General features: G+C 50.5%; 1 protein-coding gene across 4 annotated transcripts in view; it reads left to right on the top strand.

Annotated features, from left to right (window-relative positions):
* The window catches only part of BEND5 (BEN domain containing 5), a 1007185-nt gene that overhangs the window by 825732 nt on the left and 159199 nt on the right, over positions 1-22254 (top strand). For 2 of the 4 annotated variants that reach the window (XM_014544814.1, XM_014544813.1), the window contains exons 3-5: positions 3229-3377; positions 9392-9605; positions 17716-18244. The exons of the other annotated variants lie outside the window; for them this stretch is intronic. In XM_014544814.1, coding sequence (XP_014400300.1) covers positions 3229-3377; positions 9392-9605; positions 17716-17873 — 521 coding nt within the window. In that variant the 3' untranslated portion in view covers positions 17874-18244. Of the gene's footprint in view, positions 1-3228; positions 3378-9391; positions 9606-17715; positions 18245-22254 lie in introns of those variants that run through there. 4 annotated transcript variants of the gene reach the window in all.

Here is a 22254-nt window from a genome sequence, read left to right on the forward strand (position 1 = left end):
GACCACTGGGTTAGGCGATTATCGATGTGTAAAATACCTGCTGAGGGTAGAATTTGAATCAGGTGCTGTGATGACCCTGGACTCTGACATAAAGACAGTGATTACCATAGGGAGCCTGAGGGAGCTCACAGCTCGCCTAAACAGAAATGGCAAATCCAGAACTTATGCTCCAGTCTCTCTGACCCCAAATTCCAAGCCGAGGGGTGGAAAGACTGACTTACCTCTCTCTGAAGGAAGAGGCAGCCTCATGGGTGAGGTGGCATTGCAGTCCGGCCTTGAGTCCCTGGTGGAGCTTGGAGAGGTGGACTTTCCTTGGGGTAGAATGACCCAGACAGGGATGCACAAGCAGAGACTGCGAGCAGGAAGGAGGGTGCATGTGTGGGAGGGTGGGCCAGCCCACTGGGAATGGAGCCTGACTGTGCGCCTCTGATGTCCCTTACCTGTCCCTCCATCGCCATCTGAATTGTCCCTTCTCCTGGCTAGATGGTTCGAATTTCTGTTGGACAACCCTGGTTTCTACTTCCTGAAAAGGCCTATAGATGTTTCAAACGCAGAAAAGATTTCAGACATTTGAGGATAGCTTCCCATCCGCCCCTGCCTCCACCCCCAGGCGGCTCACTTCAGCTGCAGGCTTTATTTCAGAATCTTTGCTCCAGCCCATTTAATTAAGTCCCTTCCTCCCCCACTACTCGTTCCCCTCTCTCATGTCATGAGTTTACGGAGAGCCTGCAATGTGCTGGGCACTGTCTTCGGTGCCACAATTGCAGACAAATATTTGCTGTTGAGGAGCTTCACAGGCTGATGTGGACAGCAGTTGGCTGCAGACATAATTTGCTGGAAGCATTTGTAATGTAGAAACCTCCTACCTGGTAGCGATCAGAGCAAGGCCTCACAAAGGAGACACCTATGCTTCACTCTGAAGTCGGACCAGGGGCCTGGCAGGCAGAGGAGGTGGCCTTCAAACCCAGAGGACAGAGGCCTGGACAGCACTGCATATGAGGGACCTGGCAGAGGTATGGGGAAGAGCAAGACATGAGCACCTGCGGTGGAGAGGAGGCTGGTTCTGGGCCTTAAGGAGGGTTTGGGATGTGACTTCATTTGGAGGGTAATGGGGAGCCTGAGCAAGGGGGGACATAGTCCTGTGGAGATCTCTTTGGCAGCCATTGGGGGATGGATGGAGAGTACCAGACAGAGTCCGAACTGGATGCATTCTCCTGTCCCACACCTTCCTCTCATCGAAGGAGAAGGAAACTTAGAGGAAGGACGCAGTCTTACCAGATGACTGTGACGCTGGCCGCATGGACCTCCTCTCGGCCCATGTCTTCTGCCTGTCACTGAATGTCAGAGCTGGAGGACACCTCCGGTGCCCAGTCAACCATGCCACTTAGGGGAAACGGAAATACTTCTTCCTGCTCTAAGGAAGATGAGACACTTCACTGAAGTTTGTGTGCATCTCCGAAATTTACCCTGAGATCTCACACAGAGGAAAAGCTTTGGTTTCTGTTTCTGAAACTTTGGAACTGTTCGTTCATTGTTGTCATTCTTTTATTCATTTAACTAACATTCAGAGAGCACCTACTCGGTGCCAGGTGCAGGGGACAGAGGAAAGAGTCCGACCGAGGCTCAGCCCTTGAGTAGGTAGCGCACTATTGGGAGATGATGTCAGAACAATTAGATGCTGTCAGTCCTCCACTCTGCCAGCTTCTGAAGCTGCCAGCCACTCACCTGGGGTTGCACAATTCAAGCATCACAGAGCCAGGAGTGGGCTCTGCACTGTCTCTACAGGATGAGCCACGCCTTTCTGCTCCCAGCCATCTTGCATTCAGCTTAAATCGTGGAAACTGCAGAGACTCTCTCATGCAGATGGCAGCTGCCAGCAACTCAGGAATGATATTCTTGTTGTGGGAAGGCCTGTCATGAGGAATTTTCATAATAAAATTACCAACACCGTCCTTACCACCAGCGAAAGTCTAGAATGTGGCAATTGAATGTAGAATCACAACCAGATTGGTGGTCAGGTCTTTAGTATGTAAAGAGCCCTGTACCGGGTTGTCCACATGGTTAGGGTCAGCGAAGTTTCGACCATGAAATTCATCTGTTACTGCACGTATATGCATAGCCAGGGGGACCTGCTGTGGCAACAGCTAAATCTGATCCCAGTCAACTCCTGCAATGTCTGTCTAGGGCAGTGGTTCTCAACCTTCTGGTCCTTTAAATACAGTTCCTCATGTTGTGACCCAACCATAACATTATTTTCGTTGCTACTTCATAACTGTAATGTTGCTACTGTTATGAATCGTAATGTAAAGATCTGATATGCAGGATGGTCTTAGGCGACCCCTGTAAAAGGGTCATTCGACCGCCAAAGGGGTCGAGACCCACAGGTTGAGAACCGCTGGTCTAAGGTGAATTTCCAGGTTGCTCAACTCTCCATTGGCCCTCGGAGTTGCTCTCCTGCAAGTTAACCAAATCATTCAGCCTTATTTACTCATTTTCATCCTGTTTCTCTGCCCTTTGGTAATCAAGACACAATAGGTGATTTAAAAAGCAGTCTATCATTTTTGCAAGCTAATGGAGAAAAGCATATCCCCCATAGAAACCACCACCATTTATCTAGCTTTCTTTCCCTGTTAATCTGCACATAATTTGTGTTGATTGCATTTAAATAAAAATCAGGGTAGCTGCTGGATCAGGCAATCACGGGCCTAATCTGTATTGTGTTTTAATTTCTTGGTTAAAATGCTCCCGTTTAGATACTAGGTCTTGGGGAGGGGAAGGCCTTTGCATTTCTGCTTTTCCCTTAACCTCTGTTCATCTGCTGTGGTCCGTCCCACTGTAGGCTGGAGAGATGGGGGTTTGGGCAAATGCACAATCTTCATATTGCAGTAGATGCACCCTTCTCCACCCAGTCTTAGCAGGACCTCTTTCCTGTGCAGGAAACGGAGTCCCCTGCATGTCCATTAGACAGAGACACTAGGAGGAGTGCTTCTCATTCATACTTAAAATCTAGTCCATTCTTGAATTCCAGTTTTCCAACTCTTTGCTTGTAACATTCATACCTCATATTAGCTTCAAGCCTGGGTTTAAGTGTAGTCCAATGGACAAAAAAAAGCCAGTATATATATAGGTGTATTTTGTGCCACTATGTACTGATAGATGCATAGTTAAAAATATTTGCATTTTATTTTCCTTGGAGTTCTAGACAGATCTCTTTTCTTAACTGCCTAGGTCCCGCCATTGACTTGGAAAAAGTAAAGTCAGAATGTCTCGAGCCCGAGCCGGAGTTACGGAGCACTTTCAGTGAGGAAGCAAATACGTCGTCCTATTACCCCGCTCCTGCACCTGTCATGGACAAGTATATCCTAGACAATGGCAAGGTAGTGTGCCAAGCTCAATACCGCTTCCCTGCGAGTGTCTGTCAGTCAGAGTAAAGATGGAGCGGGTGTGGGGCTTCCCGAGCACGGGCCGGGTGGCCTCCCGGCCTGTCCCTAAGGGATGCTTTCTGGAATCAGTGTGTTATCACAAGTGGACCTTTACTGGGACTTTTTTCTTTTTCTCATCTTTTGGTTTGGTTTGGCTTGTTGTTGTTTTGTAAATATTGAGCCAAAACTAAACTGACATTTTAAAATCGCTTATTAGTGGGAAAGATTTTTTAAGTTATAGTTTGAAAACTGCCCTACCCTTCCATGAAAGCAGTTGCATAAATTTCTAAGGTGAACGAGAAGTGAACTGAGTGACAGATCATGAGTCCATGTGTATCCATTGACCTGGGTGCCAGGGACACGAGAGGTGACTGAGACTTGATTCTCGTCCCTGCGCCGCTTTCAAGCTGAACATTGAGTGGTGGTCAGCCCACAAATGACTCCTCAGCTTGTCTTTTAGACCCTTGTGGGGAGAGGGGGGATCATGAAAGAAAACCTCAACGCTGTTAGTAATTAAAAGCAATGGAATAGCCTTTGGAAGTCGTTCAGTCAGTCACAGGGAGATAGGGCAGCAGGGCAGGAAGAAAACTGGTCTAACAGCCAAGTGAACTCACCTTGGAAGAGGTACAGTGGAGCCCCTTATCCAGGCCCTGGTCAAATTCCTCCGTCCTAGTGCTGTGTTCTCTGCCACCATCCGGTGTATTGCAGACATCCCCTCCCTTCTCCCCAGAGAAGCATCAGTGTCAGTGCGTTTTCCTTGCCTCAGGCTTCAAAGGTCTCTGTTTACCCAGTTCTGTTCCCCGGGGGGCTGATGAGAAAGAAAAGGTTGCATTTGGGTTTGTCCAGATTTATCCCCGCAACTGGCCAGACTGAGCCAAGGCAAATATAGTCAAGCTGAGGAAAGAAAGCTGCGGTCTTTAGAGCTCTCTCGGATGTGGTGCCAGCCCACTGGGCGCTTCCTCCCCGCAGAGGCAGAGTTGATGGGCCAGGCCATCGGCCCATGCTGCATCTCCTTGTTTCAGCCAACAGCAGGGGCGAGGTGGCAGCGGAAAGCCCGGAGCCTGACTTCTAAACCTAGCTCTCTCTCTCTGTCCTACCTGTGTGACCCAGGCTGGTCCTGCCCCCTCTCGGCCTCAGCTTCCATGTCTGGGAAGGTGGATGTGGTCCATGCTCCCTAGGACTTTGGTGACTCAGACAGTATATCTAAGCTTGGTGAGCCCTTCCCAATTGAAGATAAAGGAAAAGAAGGACTGTTCTTTCTTTCCTGACTTCCTTCTAGTCATGATCACATTGTGGAATGACTAGGGACTTTTTCTTAAAGTAGCTTCCAAGAGAGATCCTGTGTGTCTTGCTTTGAAAACTGATGGACAGTTTCTGAGGATGACAGGGGCTTCGTTTGCAAAGTTATCACTTTTCCTCCAAAAAATGGGTCTCTTAAATCCCATTTAATTTTTTTCACACATGGCTTGTACAACATTTCTTGAAAATGCCGATTTTGTTTTTTCCTTGATTAGCGCCAACGTGTTACTAACCTGGCTTTTGTTTGCAACTAGTCTGTGGTCAGGCAGAGAAATGGATGAAGGGAGAGAAAGGAGGGACATACTGGAAGTGGGTGGTAGTTCCCCAGAGCAGCACCCACATCCCAGAAGTAGCCCTCATTGTTTTTAGCTGGGCTGTCTTTCTGACCCCTCCTCCTTTCCCCTGCTGAACAAAGGCCTTCATCTCTGCAAAGCCTAGAGCGTTAAAATGGGATCTGTTTCCTAGTAGGAAACTACGGTTATCCTACAAAACAGTCCACAAAGACATTTTTTATCAAGTTCCATCCTACCAGATATGTTGTCCTACAAAACAAAAACAAAGACATTTTTTATCAAGTTCCATCCTACCAGATATCATGTTTTTAACAGCCTCCCTTGACCAATAGCGAACTGTGGTTTATGTGAATGGTGCTTGCCACAAAAGTTACCATCTGATTTCGATAAAGTGCATTGCTTTTCTTTGTCTAAATATTTTATTTCTAAAACTCATCAAATCATAAAGCCACAAAGACCATTCACATTTAAACAGTCTAATATATACATGATACTCACAGGGAAATATACCAAGAGGCCTGACTACAATAGTACAACAGGTTAAAGCAGCGGTTCTCAATCTGTGGGTCACGACCCCTAGTCTAATGTATACATGATACTCACGGGGAAATACACCAGGAGACCCGTCTACAATAGTACAACAGGCTAGAGGCAAGAAGCCAGGTCTCCTGGTTCCAGGCCAGTGCTCCTTCCAGTCTATTCTGCTGCATCCCTGAAAGTGGGGCGTTGCTCTAGGTGACCCTGAGCTTTGCTGCCCTCAGAGCCCTTGTTCCAGATGCCCAGCAGATACCTGTGATGGTCTTACTTACATTTCTCTCTGTGCTATGAAGTTGGCCTTGTATGAGTGAATGTCACAGAAAAGATTTTCTTCTCCAAAGCACAGCAACTCATCAGAACTGAAAGCCAGTGCCCTGAAAACATATTAAACATGCCATCATTTTCTTACTTTGTGATTGGACTAGTCCTGATCACTTCGCAGGGGACGGAGATGCAGAGCCTTGACCCCTCCCCAGATATGCGCTGTGAAGGCTGATTCAGGTGGCGAGGGTTCTCGCTAGGCTAGAAACCCAGAGGGAGTAGAACCTAGCTCTGGGGTAGCACTTAGCCCCAGAGTAGTTAGAAGTGTTTTCTGTATTTGGACTGGGGCATGAAAGATTAGCAAGTTTAAGAAGACAATGCCGTCATTCATTCCTGGACAGGGGAAAGGCATGAGTAGAGACATGAGTGGGGAAAGAAGGCGAAGGAAGGAAGTTACTGGCTGTGTTCTGTCCTGAAGGCTTTTTTAACTTATGTTTTCACATTTAATTCTCAAAACACCCTGCAGACTAGGTGGGGGTCAAGTGATTTGCCCAGGATACTCAGCTGTTAGGTAGAAGAGCTGGCCAGGATCCACACCTGCGACAGAGGCTCCAGGCCTGTGCTCTCGGGGTGCACAATGGAAGCAGGAGGAAAGGAAGTGCTCAGGAGATTCCTAGAGTGATAGCCAGAGCAGGGAAACGCTAGGAAACAGGGTCCTCAAGGCCTTCAAAGCCAGCAGAGGTCAGATTTGATGGGACAACGAACGGGGAGCCATCCGAGACTCCAGGGGTTGACGTGAACCATGTCTTCCACAGACTTTGAAAGAGACTGCGGAATTCATCTAGTCCAAGGAAAGCCGAGTTTTAGGGAAGTCAGTCTGGCAGGTTACAGGGTGGGTTGAGGCAGCGGGACTGGAGGCCGGCAGGCCAGCCTGCAGCTTTGCCCGGGTTCCCTGTGTGCAGCGGGGCTGCCAGGGATGGACCAACAGGTGCAGAGGAAGGACGACTAGGTGAACGTTGATGGACCTGCTGTTTCCACCATGACACTGGCTGCAGCAGGAAGGTGGCTTCGGGGTCATACCGATTTGGGTTTGAATCTTTATTCTAAATTTTATTGATAATATGTCTTAGGAAAAATGATTTAGTCCCCTGAGTCTCTCTTCATGTCTGTGAAATGGGAATAATTTCTACCTGTTCTCATCCCTTAAGGTCAGTATAAGGATAAATAAATTGAAGGTACAATGCCTGGTTCATTATAGGTGCTCAAAAATATCTGTGCCCCCTTCTGTTGTAGAACTTTGGCTAAAATGACTGTCATCTCTCTTTTAACAATAAGCAAGGCCCGGGATAGAAAAGAGCAGAGACCTCTGAAAACTGAAGTTATCTTCCGTCTCTGTGGTTTTCCAATTCTGAATTTGTTCAAATTCCTTGTTTTTCCTCGATCTCTGGGAGCTTGCGTGGTTAGCTCTGGAGTGTCATGGGGGAGGTGACTGGGGCCAGCAGGGAGCAACAGAGCACGTGACCCCAGTATGCCTGCCCTGGCACACACTGCCTGCCCGCAGTGCAGACTGCAGAGAACAGTTCAGACTTGACCTTGGGCTAGTGTTACCCGGCCAGCCCCAGGCAGCACACGCACTCCAGGCTCCCTTACCTCCTTGAGCCCTGTGAACAGATGGGCGGCACTGAAGTTTGCGGCCCAGGGAGGCAGGTGGGTCTGGTTATCTGATGTCAGGCCTGCAGAGGTCTGGAGGATCTTTTTGAGCAAAAGGAAGTGACATCAGATGTGGCAGGTGGATTGCTTGCTTACTGACAGCCATGGGTGCGCTGTGTAGCCTTTTTTTCAGCGGTGCTAAAACCTCGGTAATTGGTGGAGGAGGAGTGCTGCTGGCTGACCCGTCTGCCACTGTGCAGTGCTCACCTTCCTTTCCAAGCCAAGCCTCAGCAGAAAGACCTTTAATCATCTTTGACCAGTGGGTGTGTGTACCGTCTGTCAGACCAGGACTTCTCCCGAGACATCTCCTGACCATGCCCTGGTGGCGACCTGCAGGTCTTCCCGGAGACAGGGACCTTTGGCAGAGCCTTTTCATTCCCCTTAGGAAGTTTGGCTTATTAGCGGCTGTCTCCCTCCCTCCCCGCAGCGGCCTCTTCACCCTCCACAGACTCAGCAGAAACAGGACATAAATGGCCACGTCGGAGTCAAACTCTATTTTTTGACGGTTAATGTTAACAAATGTTTTTTGAGTTGTTAAAAGAGCCAGGAAGGAGAAAAAGTTTCCAAGCTTGCAGCTCACCGGCTGCCCTGAAACTCTGCGAGTGCTCCTGTACAGGGAGCGTGCAGTTGCGTTCTGTGCTCTGTGCCATCAGAATCGGACTCTGGGGTTGTATCTAACGTAAAATCCTAGGTGTTCTGAGCCAGAGGAGTGCAAAGATGAGTCCAGCTCTAGCTGGTTTGGCTCAGTGGATAGAAGGGGCCCAGGTTCAATTCCGGTCAAGGGCACATGCCCAAGTTGCAGGCTCGATCCCCAGGAGGCAGCCAATCAATGATTCTCTCTCATCATTGATGTTTCTATCTCTCTCCCTGTCCCTTTCTCTCTGAAATCATTAAAATTTTTAAAAATATATTAAAAAGAAAAGATGAATCCAACTTTTCTAGTTCAAGTTCAGGGAAACTGGAACCAGAGACAGGGAAGGACCTGCACAGACACACTGTCTAATCCAGGGGTGGGCAAACTTTTTGACTCGAGGGCCACAATGGGTTCTTAAACTGGACCGGAGGGCCGGAACAAAAGCATGGATGGAGTGTTTGTGTGAACTAATATAAATTCAAAGTAAACATCATTACATAAAAGGGTACGGTCTTTTTTTTTTTTTTTTAGTTTTATTCATTTCAAACGGGCCAGATGCGGGCCGTAGTTTGCCCACGGCTGGTCTAATCAGTGGCAGAGCCTGGGTGCTGCCCCCACCCAGCTGTACACTGGGGTCACCTGGGGAGCCTTCAGCCATCCTGGTACCTGGGCCCCTCCCAGACGAGATAACTCAGAATCTCTGAACGTGGCGCCTTGGCACCAGCCTTTTTTATAGCTCGCCAGGCAAACCCGTGTGCGACCATGTTAGAGAGCCTCTGTGCTAGGAGGATGTGCGTCCCAGGGTGTTTACCTTAGAAGGAGAGTGGTCTCTCTAAAGTGTCGCAGAGAAAGGACTTGCCCAGGTGTGGGCCTGAAGCCTGGTCAGGCTCTGAGCGGCCTGCGCTACCGTGATCTGGTTGAGAACTCCAGGTCTGCACCTGCCTCATTGAGAGACTTTGGGCCCATTGCTTCCCCTTCCATAACCTGGTTTTCCATCTGCAGTGAAAATAGTGGCCCTCCCAGGGATGCCAAGAAGAATCGAGATAGTGGATGTGAAGTGCAGGAGTAAGGCCTGGTACGCAGGAAGTGAGGACCACATTTCCCTTAAAGAAAGCTAATGTAGCATTTACGGAACGGACCCCTTAGCGTTGTGCAGGAATGTGTTTTAAAGGACGAGGAAGCTCAGCTGCCATGCTGTCCGACTGAGCAGGTGCTTGCGTTCCTGTCCCTTCCAGGTCCATCTGGGAAGCGGGATCTGGGTTGACGAGGAGAAATGGCACCAGCTACAAGTAACCCAGGGAGACTCCAAGTACACGAAGAACTTGGCAGTCATGATTTGGGGAACAGATGTTCTGAAGAACAGAAGCGTCACAGGAGTTGCCACAAAAAAAAAGAAAGATGCTGTCCCTAAGCCGCCCCTCTCGCCTCACAAACTAAGCATTGTCCGAGGTAGGTCGCTGCAGAGAAATGCTGGGGGCGGGGCGGGGGGCCACTGTCCTGTCCTTTGCTATGGTGGACCAAGCACGGCTCAGCTCAGCATACACCAGGGCTCCCGTGCCAGGCCCAGGCTGGGCTCCGGGACCCCGTCCGAGGTAGGTCTCTGCAGAGAAACGCTGGGGGCGGGGGGGCCCACTGTCCTGTCCTCTGCTACGGGGGACCAAGCTCGGCTCAGCTCAGCACACACCGGGGCTCCCGTGCCAGGCCCAGGCTGGGCTCCGGGACCCAGGAGCGGGCATGCACCTAGTCCCAGAAGAGCTCCCATTACCAGCAAATGAGCCCGCGGACACAGTGCAGTGCATGGGCAGGCATGGGAGAGGGGCAGGACATGTGTCAGGGAGCTCATTCTTGTGGGGAGGAGGCACGGCCGGAAGTCAGGGAAGGGTTTCTAGGGAAGGGTCACTGCATTGGGCCCAGAAGGGTCCGTCAGACATGGAGATGCAAATGTGTAAAGAGAGATACTTCTGGAAGCAGAAGCATCTGGAACAAAGGCAGGGGGATGGAAAGGGAGCGTTGCTGTGTGCAGAGCAGAGGTCAAGGCTGGGGCACAGTCTGTGCAGCCCTGCATTGTGCCCAGAGCAGTTAATGACGTGCAGACCCATGAGGGGCACTGGTTCCAGCTTCTTTCTGGTGTTTGGGGAAGGTTGGGGGCCAGCAAAGAGACAGGGTGTCATTGGTCTCCCTAAAAATTTAGCTATATCCTGGACACTCTGATTTTCCTCTCCCTCCCTCCTGGCCCTCCTCCCTCCCTCCCCCCATCTTCCTTCTTTCCTCGCCTCTCCTGCCCTCTCTCCATCCGGTCACTAAGCGCTTATTCCCGGCCAGGCCCTCTACTGGGCATTGAGGACAAAGAGGGATAAGCACAGTCTCATCTGTAAGGGCTCACAGTCTCTCAGGGAAGATGAACCCAAGAACGGCCAGTTACTGCACAGACAACACAACCGACAGAGACCAGCGAGTCTCAGTGGAAAGTGCAGGCAGCAGAGGACCATAGTGGTTGCTGATTATCTGAGCACCTACTGTTTCAGGTTCTGGGGGTTTTCTTAACAGTTCCATTTTTTAAAATACTTTTACATGCACTCACATCTAATCCTCCTCACACTCCTACTGTTGGCTACTCTCATTATCTCTGTTTCACAGCTGAGGACACAGACACAGCTGCTAAATAACTTGCCCAGATCATAGAGCTGGTCGGGTGGAGCCAGGGGTCCAGGCGGGAGGCTGGCTCGGAAGCTGCGTTTCCAACCCCTGGTCTCTGTGTGCCCGTCTCCGAGTTTGTTGAAGAAAGTAGCATGCAATCAACCCCCACGTACACATTGAGCAGGCCCCGTGGCAGGTGGGGACAGCTGGCAGATGTGTCTGTGAACAGGTCAGGTAATTTCAGGTGCTGATGAGGCTGTGAGGCGTCGCAGATGACATGGTGGGAAGGAGAGGGCTGTGCAGCTGGTGGCGGGAGGCCTGTTTGAGGAGGTGAATGTGAGCTGGCAACAGGATGTGCAGGGGGCAGCCCGGCAAAGGTCTGAGGGGTGCTGAATAGGCAGAATAAAGAGCAGGTGCAAGGGCCAGCATGCTGAAGGGGTGAAGAAGCCCCGGCGGCCATGGAGTCATGAGTGAGGGGAGAGGGAGGTCAGGGAGGTGGGCCAGAGCCAGTCTTGAGGCCGTGAAGGCCACGGTGAGCGGGCTGGATTTATCCACTTACAGGAGAAAGGCAGTGAGGTCCTCACATGGTGGAGTAACCAGTGGGACATAGGTTAGGAGGCTGGTGCAGTGGTCTTGGGAGAGGTGATGGTAGCATGGAGTAAGGTTAGCACTGAGGGGAGAAGAATGGCCAGATTTGGGTGTATTTTGGAGGTCAGGAGGCAGGACACAGACATGGGTGACCAGCCTGAGGTCACAGCCGTAAGGTTTCAGTGCCTGGATTCTAACCCACTCCTCTAGACCCTGGCCTGGGGCTTGCATTGTGTAGCACGCTGCCCGCCTTGCCTGGCTGACTCATGATTAATTGATTTAGGCAGCCACTTATATTTAGACAATCAGAGGTAACCTTTAGTCAGCCCGCTGTCTGCAATGGTGGAGCTTAATTTGGGAGGTCACCCTAAGATAGAGGCCTTCCTGGGGAGGCAGCCCTGGCCCACGTGATAGGTGGCAGACCTCTATTTCCCTTATTCATGTTGGAATGTGACTCAGCAGGTCCCAGGTGCCTTCAGATGACTGGCTGCCCCACTATCGCCACGGGGTATGAAGTCGCCTGCTGTGTGTCTGTCTCAGTCACTAGTCTGACCACACCAGCTTCATCTCCAGGTCCTCATGCCTAGCGCAGGGCCTGCACACAGTAGGAGCACAGGAAAGGAGGGCTGGCCAAGTGGAACCTTGAGACCTGACCAACCCTTGGTGTGATTGCTTGTGAACCACTTTCCCGCCAGGTCTCAGTTTCCTCCGCTGAAAACCTGCCTCTTAGGGCAGTTCAGAGGACTGTCTAGGATTAAGTTTGGAAATAGTTATGTTTGAGGTGTGAGAAGTTACCAACCTTTGCTGACAAGTGAGCTGCCTCTGTATTGAAGTTCACGGTTGTTCAGCGCTTTTCAGCTGAGAGGCCCTCCCCGTTGGCTCCCTGTGCAGTGTGAGGGGAAATGGGAATTGGGGGCAGGGGGCAGAAGCCTGGTGTTGAGCCCCAGCTCTGCTTTGGCTTAGCTTGGAGCTTACCCTGGTTCATAGCATTTACTTTTGCTTCCCCAAGCCTAGTGCAGCGTTGGTACCAAGTAGAGCTTGGTGTCTGCGTCTGTAAAGCCAGGATCACATCCTTATCCCGCCTCCCCAGTGGGCCAGATAGACATCTTCACTGTGCTTTAAACCCATTCAGAGGATGTGCTATGTCATACCTGCAGGCTCACCTGGAGCCCCCATTCTCCTGCCTCTTGTCCGTGTCCTGAAAGAAGAGTTTCCTTCTCGTACTTGGGGCTGGGCATTCTTTTCATCTGTACCCTAGCCCACCTGCCTTCCTGAGTACCCGCTCCTCCAATTATATTTCTGTTCTACGGTTCCTTCCCAGCATGATTTAAATATACTTTGATCACTCATTCACAAAACAAACAAAACGCTCCCCAGAGCAGGCCATCGCCATCACCCAGCTGCCACATCTCTCTTCCTTTTCACATGCAGGTTTCTTGCAAGAGTTACCCACACTCACTGCCTGTGTTCACTTGCAACTCCCCTGCCATGGGCCTCCACACCCAGCCCTCTGCGTAATCTGCCCTTGCCAGCTTTCCCAGTGACTTCTGCTTACTAAGCCAGGGCACATCTTTCACCTCCTCCCAGCACTGCGGGACCTGACCACGCCCCCTTGACTGAGAAACCAGACCTGCAGGGTCAGGTTCCCTCCTGCCTGTCTGCTTCTCCTCCACCAGTGGGCTCCTCCTCTGCTGCCCTCTCCTCTGTCTCCAACCCTCTTCTCACTCAGTCCACAAAGCTTCCCTCAGCCCAGCTCACGGCCCATTGTTCCCACTGCCCTCGGTGAGCCCATGGTCCTGGGGTGAAACCCCAGGCTCCTCATTCTGGCCGATGCCTGCCGACCCCTCCAACCTCATCTCTCACCACTTCCCATTTCATCCTGTGCACTAACCACAGAGGCCTTCTTCCATTGCCTTCCTGATCCCACTGCCAGCAGTGCCCTTCTCCCATCTGCTTGTCCTGCCTCCTCATTGTCCTTCAGGGAACCCTGCCCCAGCTGCCCGGTCCAGTGCAGCCTTTCCTTGCTATCATATCACCCTAAAGTGTCTGCATAGCATTTCCTACTTGCTTATTTACTTGAAATTGTCCTTCTCCCCCACACCCATTAAAACATAAGCTTTATGGCAGATTATTGAGGGCTAGCATCTATTAAGTGCTCAGTAACCATTTATTGAGTCAATAAAAGATGACTCCTAAATCTGTATTTGACCTCAGTCCATACTTCTGAGTTCCTGACTCGCCCATCCAGGTGCCCACTGGCCATCTCCTCATGGGTGCCCTATGGCCTTGGCAAAGCTGCCCACTCACTGCTCTCTCCTCCGGCTTTCCCCACAGCCTCTGCCCTCTGTGTGCCCCGTCTTGGTGAATGGCACCACCAGCCAGGGACCCTGAGATGCCTCATCCTTGATCCCTCCACATGCCTCACTCCCCTTCTGTTCTGCCCCCAGTAACCTCTTACACTGTCCTCTCCATCCCCCTGCCCCCTCATAGTCCAGGCCACACCACTTCTCCCTGCACTGCTCCAGCAGCTTCCAGACCCTTCTCTCCATTGTGGAACTGCATGATCTTTTGGAAACAAAAATATGATCTCGTTACCATCACCTGTCATAGCCATTATTAAAGGGGAAGCCGCTTAATGTGTCATTCCAGCACCATCATAATGTGGCCGCTGGCTGTAGCGCCGGCCTTATTTCTCAGCAGTTTTCCCTCGAACTCTTAAGTTCTTGCCATATGAACTACCGCATTCCCTGAACAGCCTATTCTCTCTCACGTTAGGGAATGTGCAGATGCTTTCCCAGTGCCTGGGACACAGGTCATACTCCCCACTCTCCACCCATGCGGCTCTGCCCGGCTCTCTGCTACTCACCACCCAGGTCTGCTTGAGAGAACCTTCCTTCACAAAGCCTCTTAGTCCAGAGTGCCCTGGGCCTGCCTCTCCTCTCTTCTGACTGTGTCTTTGCCTCCTGGGAGCCTGGCCCAGCAACCCCTTTGAGCCGAGAACTGCTGGCCTGGCATGCCAGTGAAAGGAAATTGACTCGCCCAAGGCCTGCACTGGCCAGACCAGAGCCGAGCAGACCGAACTAGCAGGTGTGCCTTGCCCCCGGTACCCATCTTACTAAAAGACATTGCTGGTTGATTGACTTACTGCAGCCAGGCAGGTCTGAGGGCTCTCTCCCATCCCACCACACACTCACCATTTGGGGCCTAATTGTTTGAGCTCTCCCAGATTGCATTTGACTGGCTTTGCCCATGCAAGCTGTCTGCTGGATTGAGATTGTATTTATTTTGTATGATTTTATCACATTCAGCCACGTGTTGGGTATAAAAATGACAAAAGCTTTGACGTTCACAGGGTTGGTGAGAATTTTCTCTTCTCTGATCTTAGAATCATTTCTTCCTGGATCGCAGGGGATGGCGTGGCCGTTGACCCTGCTTTAGGAAGATGAAAGCAGGAGGGCGGGACAAGCTCCAGAATGACAGTGCAACCTTATTGAGGTCAAGTGACTTTCTGCAGAGTGTCGGCGTTTTCCCGAGGAGCCCAGCACTAAGTTCTGGTTAATTTTTATAACTTTCTTAATAGGACACATTAGCACCATTATAAACCTTGTTAATTAAGCAATAATCTCAGATGCTCCCTCGCAGAGGGAGATGTTCCTGGCAACTGCAGATGATTAATATCTGGAGCCTCACGAAAGCCTTTCATCACCCCGAGGGGCCATTCAGCGCTCTCACCCCCGGGACACGGTGATTGGAATTCTGCAGAGGCCCCTCTGAAGCCTCCCTCCGTCTGCACCTCCTTTTCCTGCATCTTCTCCAGCTCACACTGGGGGCTCCGAGGGCCCTCACACCTGCTCTCCTTCCTCTGCTCGTCTCTCCTCTGCTCTTCACCACCTTCTGACCTTCTGGAGGAATGGTCTGACATGCTGCTCTCCTAGGTAGTGACATAGACCAGAGAGGTTCCCACTAGAGGTTGCACAGCAGCTAGGCTGAGAGCCAAACACCTGAACTTCAGAACTGTGCTCAGCACAGGTGTCTCCCTCATTTGCTTCAGGTGCGAGCACAGTCACTGCTTTCCTCTTGCCCAGGCCTGGAGAGGGGATGCCCAAGTGTTCCGTTCTGCAGGAAGACAGTGTGGTTGCAGTTTTATTACTATGATCAGTGCTTTGACAGAGAAAGACCCAGGTGAGGGTGGGAGCACAGAGGTTGCAGGCGGAGTGGAGTCTCCTAACTCAGACTGGTAGGTTCCAAGAAGGCTGAGTCGGGAAGGTTGAATAGGGTTTAGACAGGTGGAGGCCGGGTCGGGGTAATCTTGGACGAGAAGAATGAAGACAGTGATTTGTGGGACAGCCTGGAGTGAAGAGGCAATTCAGGTGGATAATGGCAGAGGTAGGACGGGGACAGACAGGGCCCCTACCTTCTTGTCTCAGGCCCGATGGAAAGGCCAAGCCAAGAGGAAGTGGAGATTAGTCGGGCGTGGGAGTGGTCAGGAGGTAGTGGCGGTCCATTCAAAGTATTTAAAGTCTGCTCTGTGCAAACCCTTCTCAGCAGGATGGGAGGGTGCCCCAGAGACAGAAGGCCCGCAGCACGTGCACCTGCAGCAGGATGACGCCAGGAGGCAGGCTGGCCTCATGCCTGGAAGGGCTGGAGGGTGGGGAGGGGGCAGCAGTGGATTCTGCCCATCCTTCCTGCCTTCCTCCAGGCCTCAGGCCCCTCTCCTGTACATGCAGGGTTAGCACAGGGCCCGGCAGCACTGCACCTGCAGCAGGATGACGCCCGGAGGCAGGCTGGCCTCATGCCTGGAAGGGCTGGAGGGTGGGGAGGGGGCAGCAGTGGATTCTGCCCATGCTTCCTGCCTTCGTCCAGGCCTCAGGCCCCTCTCCTGTGTGTGCAGGGTTAGCACAGGGCAGCCTCTGTGATCCCTCCCAGCCTTGACGTTCTGCTTCTCTAAGGATAACTTGCTGTGGGCTGGCCTGGCACACAGATCATGTGTATCCTCCACAGCCATTCCTTAGGATTGGGTGGTCATTCCTGGCCTATAGGTGAGGTAGCTTAAGCTCCAGGAAGTTAAAAGTCTAGCCTATGATGACGTACCTAGTGGCACATTCCCCAGCCCTCTTATGTCCAGAATTTGTATGTCCCCTCCGGTTTTGCTGGAGAAACATTAATTCGTTAATTTAACAGATACGTACTTAATCTCGCCTTGTGCCAAGCACTATGCTAGGTGCTGGGAATAAACAGACGTATATACATAAAATAATTCTAACAACCCCATACGGTGCAGTGTTCCTTACAGTTTGAAGAAGGTTCGCAAAAAGTTTATCTCAGATGCCTCCAGGCAGCCTTAAAAAGAGACACTTGGTGTATTGTCCTGGTTTGGGAGAGGAGGATCTGGCTAATGACTGGCACCAGGTCCCCAGGCTGGAAGTCAGGCCCTTCCTTCATCTCAGCAGATGGCAGACTCAGTAAAGTGGCTGTGCTCAGCCTCACTGTCAGTCACACAGTGAGACGCCACCTCACACCCGCCACGTTATCAAAACCTTAGCAACTGACCACGTCCAGTGGGAAGTGTGGGGCAACCAGTCCCGCACACACTGCTGGGAGTGCCCATCAGCAGAACCGCTTTGGGACACAGCTGGCTGGGCATCGCCTAGTGAAGCTGAGTGTGCACGGACCCTGACCCAGCAGCCCCTCTCCCGGGCCGTCCTGGGGAACCTCCAGCACAGGTGCCCCGAGACAGCGCCAGGGGGTTCGCAGTCACAAAACCCTGGAGACCACCCAGGTACCCACTGGCCGTGAACTGCAGCGCAGGCTGTGGGATAGTCACACAGTAGGGCACCACTCTCCAAGGGAAACGGATGACCTGCAGCTTACACTTGAACATGGGTCCATTTCAAATCTTTAATATTGAGGGGGAAAGGAAGTCAGATTCTAGAGAGTATGGGCACACTTAAAATAAGCAAAACAAAACAAAACAAAAAACTGGGGAAAGTAAACAATACCTTCTTTAAGGATGTATGCGTGTGTGTTAACATTAAAAGGAAAAGAAAGGCAGGAGACTGGTTACTTCTAGTGAGGACCGGAGAGGGCCTGAGGGGAGGGGCACTGGGGGCTTCAGAGGGAAGCTGGGGAGCAGGCACATGGGTGTTTTATCATTACTTTTAAAGGGTACATTTACTGCATATGGGTTTTATATGAAAATTTGAAAATATCGCTGTGCCAGGTAAGTGAGCTGGTATTTGGGAAATGTCAGGAATCACATCCCCCTCCCCGCTCCAAAGATTTGCCTCGAGTTCACCATTAATCCTCGGCCTTCCTGTTTCTTTCCCCTGTCCAGAGTGTTTATACGACAGAATAGCACAAGAGACTGTGGACGAAACAGAAATTGCACAGAGACTCTCCAAAGTCAACAAGTACATCTGTGAGAAGATCATGGATATCAATAAATCCTGTAAAAATGAAGAGCGAAGGGAAGCAAAATACAATTTGCAATAAACTTTGGATTTTTCATAAAGCCTTCTCGTTTTCCTTGTGCAGCGTGTGATTTGCGGGCCACGGCGCCGTCCGGATCAGACCCGTCACGCCCGGTGGCGTGTGGCAGGGAGCCAGTGGGGTTCCGGGGTCGCGGCTTGTGCTGAACTTGGACCTCCCACTTCAAAGAAGGCAGATGGATGTGCTGAGCCTCGGGCATGCCGGCACCGGTGTTGTTCCGGGGATGGGAAAACGTCTTTCCGGCGGGGGATGGAGTGTCTCTGACCTGCCTGTCACTTGACCCAGAATTCAAACTGATATTTTTACCATTCAAGGACTTTTATCTCTGTTTCTCTATTTTGTTCTATAATAAAGCTCATTAATTCTTTGATGTAGATCATCATTATCCTCATTTATTTAAGGATATTAAGTGTATAGTGGAGGCAACCGGTGTTTGAGGGCGGAACATTCAGGCCGAAGGAGGGAGAATTCATAAGGGATGTGCTGCTGACTACAGCTGCGAAGGGCTGTCTCAAAAGCAGATTGCTTTCTCCTGCTTCAAAGGACAGATCTAGGACCGGTCGCCTTTCTCACTCAAGGCGACCAGAGATGCGGCTTCTGGATAATTTGAGTCGAGTCGGGGCGGTGATGTTAGATGTGGTTCGGGGTTGCCGTCGGGAAGTCGGGGGCAGGTCACCTGCTCAGTTTGTTTCTCTTATCTTGTATCTCAAGTGGTCTTTCATGTTACATAGTTTTTATCTCATTCAGGAGCTGAGTCTCCAAGGTGCCTGGTGTGCAATCTGACAAACCACCTTTGATCTTCCTGCTGATTTGCACTTTCCTCTCTGTGATGCCTGTGAAGTCAGCTTGGTACATTGGAAGTGGCAAGGGTTTGGGCTGAGCACCTGGCTTCCAAACCTCGCCCCCCTGTGCTCTGATTTTAACCTCACCTCTTCTGTTTCGTAAGGAGATGATATCTACCTTGCAGGGTTGCCATAAGGAATATATATGGCCAATAAATGTTGGCGATCATTATTTTTTCTTAATTTCTGGTTATTGGCTTTTAGGCATTGGTTGGAAAATGTTGGCCTCTCGTTTCTCTAGTGGGTTACCCACTAGACCAGTGGTCGGCAAACTACTGCTCGCGAGCCACATGCGGCTCTTTGGCCCCTTGAGTGTGGCCACGAAGTTTCAATCGCACTGTACATGCGCGCCCACACGTGGTATTTTGTGGAAGAGCCACACTCAAGGGGCCGCAGTTTGCCGACCACTGCACTAGATCATTAAACCACTGGTGGTCTGTAAGCAAAAGCTCAGGTTCCTTTATTTAAGGATATTCAGTGTAAGTGGAGGTGACCAGTGTCCTTTGAGGGCATAAGAAGGGAGGTGGCTGCCTCTGAGGAATTTTATTCTAATAAATAAAATGATCCTTTATAATGTGAAATACTGTACGCTCACTAATAGGATGTAGATGTGAATTTCCTTTATTGGTATTTTCCTATCTCTCCCCAAACTAGCAATGTGATCTTGGACCAATCACTTAACTTCTCAGAGTCCTTATCAGTATAATGAGGAAAATAATGCCTATGGCACAGGCTATGTGGATAATTAATAGTAATAATGGCAGCAACAATGGATACTAACTATGTGCCAGAACTTTCCTAAACGTTTGCCGTAGGTTCCTCATTGCATGAGGTCAGTAAGGTTAAGGGCAGTCGTGTTCAATAAATTCTTGCTATTAGATGTGCTCATTTTAATGGCATGGAGTGGCTTGGGCATGTGTAGTACAGAATGCATCAGAGACTGGAAAAGGATTCCTCGTAATGGAGCTCATCCCTTCTCCCCCTCTTCCCCCCCCCAAAGCAGGACAAAGGCACAAACACCAGACAGCTGTGCACTTCTCTGCAGAGACTACTACAGTGGATACCTCTTCATAGGTGCTTTTAGATGGGTGGGGGAAATAGCATGGGAATCTATGTTTAAAAACTGCTACGACATAGGTGACAGTGCTCTGTGTAATGTATGATGCACATGTTGGGAAGAGAACAGGGCTGTGAAAGGTGTTGGGATCTGAGTTCGAATCCTGACTTTACCACTTCTGGGAAGATTGCCTGACCTCTCCGGGGCTTGTTTCTTCTAAAGTGGAAATAAGGATCCATAACTGAGAGCTGTCGTGGGGAGGGATCCAGGTGGCACCTGGAGAAAGGGCTCTGTAAGTCTCTACAAGCCACGCACGTGTCAGTGACCCTCAGCGTATAAGGCAGGATAAAATCAGAAGTGGGCGTGGCAAGGAAGCACCTGAGAGCCGGGACGTTTGACACACTAGTTACTGAGAGGTTTCTGAGCATCCGCTGTGTACCTGGCACCCTGTTACTGTTATACGAGGGCAAGGCCATCGTTCTTAAACCCACACACATGAGGAAATGGGCAGAGTTAGCATTGGAGCTGGGTCAGAATCCAAGTCTGTGGAATATCTGCCCTTTTCACTCTTCCCCAAAAGATGCGTGAACAGTATGGTCTGCGCTGAGAATCTAGCCCAGCGGTTCTCAACCTGTGGGTCGCGACCCCTTTGGCGGTCGAACGACCCTTTCACAGGGGTCGCCTAAGACCATCCTGCATATCAGATATTTACATTACGATTCATAACAGTAGCAACATTACAGTTATGAAGTAGCAACAAAAATAATTTTATGGTTGGGTCACAACATGAGGAACTGTATTTAAAGGGCCAGAAGGTTGAGAACCACTGATCTAGCCGTGTCATCTCAGGTACGTTCAGGAGAGACCCCGCCTAAGTAATCAGTCAATGGAAATTATTCCCGTTAATTGAAGACATTTGGAGGAACTGGGAATTGCACTAATTAGGAGGGTCATAGTTTATTACATTCACAAAACTCAAGTGGTTTTTGTGTTAGATGAGGGTTTCCTAAACTTGCCCAATCTTAAGAATTTGCTGAGGTGCTTAAAATACAGATTCCTGGGCTCTGGTTTGAAGAGCTCCATTCAGTAGGTGGGAGGTGGAGCTGGGCAACTGTATTTCAGCACAAGGGCCGCTGTTGAGCAAGACCAGTCTCGCAGAAGTCCTGCTTTAACGAAGGCACAGGAGTGATTCCGAAGTGAGACAATGTGCTCCCTCTAACATGCCTGAGGACACCGGAAATTGAGAATAAATTCTCTCAAAGAGCTGAGGATCTGCCTAAACCTCACCGAGAGCCCCTCCTTCATGCCCACTGCATGCTGTTCGGTTGGACATGATGCGGAAGGTGGCTTCCAGCCCGGGCACCCATGATTCCCCTCACTTTCACCCTTTGATTCTTTCTCTCCATCCCTTTCTTTCGGTGCTAGTGAACTGTGGGGGACAGGACGGTCACTACTGAGACGGCAGGGCCTGAACCAACGAGGCTGGGCACTGTCTTCAGAAGCCCTGGCAGCAAGTCCCCTGGCCCAGATGAAACACGAAGATGTGGCTTGTTTGTATTTTCTGGCTGAGGAAAGTGTGTTAGTGACTGTTATGTGCCCAAGGGTTTCTTGGATACATTTCTAAATGATGCCATTTTTTTTGTAATGACAAAGGAAAAGCACTTTATAGAAATTTTTGGGAAGTAGGGGAAGCATTCCAGATTGCACTGCTGCAAGCACTGTGCTGTGCCTCTTCTAGTCTTCCCAGGGTGCGGATGTGTATTGTATGTGCCTGTGATCACAGCATACAGCAGGTTTCTGTCCTTTCCTTTCCATTTAACATGCTTTCCTGTTGCTCCGGGAAATTATGGCCACCAGTTCCAACAGCTACTCAGTGGACGGACCTTGAGCTACAACCAGTAAACATCTGGCTAGCTGTGTGGCTGACCTGCAGGGCTGCCCGTTCACGAAAGGCCGCGCTGCACACTTTGGTCTAGCACGCGTGATAGAGCGAGCTTGGTTTAGGAGGTCCATTGCATGAGAGTCCAATTCCCAACTCCAGCACCTTCTACCTCCCTTAGAGTGACTCACTTTATCTTTCTGAACACCATCTTCTTCATCTGAAAAACAGAGAAAATAATGTCCAATTGTGGAGGACTGAGAATGTAATTAAAGGGCCGCAGCGAGAGTGGGTAAATGGCCAGCAACCTACCTCTCCTCTCCCCTCCCCTCCCCTCTCTCTGTGCCCATTCAGTCTTCACCTGAGTGTACTCCTATCTTGTGTCTGACCTCCTCTGACCTTGGCTTTCATACCTGCCTTTGGCCGTCCAGACACTTTATGCTCATCCATAGTGCCCAGTACTCATAGGCCTTTCCCTGTGCACACGGACCTCAGCCCCCACCTCTGCCACCCAGCTGGCCCATTTACCTTCCTGGAATTTTTAGGTTGTTGTTGAATATTTTTGTTTTCAGTTTTTTCATATATATATATATGTGTGTGTGTGTA

Source organism: Myotis brandtii, unplaced genomic scaffold, assembly GCF_000412655.1.
Source record: "Myotis brandtii unplaced genomic scaffold, ASM41265v1 scaffold382, whole genome shotgun sequence".
In the NCBI taxonomy this organism is placed as follows: Eukaryota; Metazoa; Chordata; class Mammalia; order Chiroptera; family Vespertilionidae; genus Myotis; species Myotis brandtii.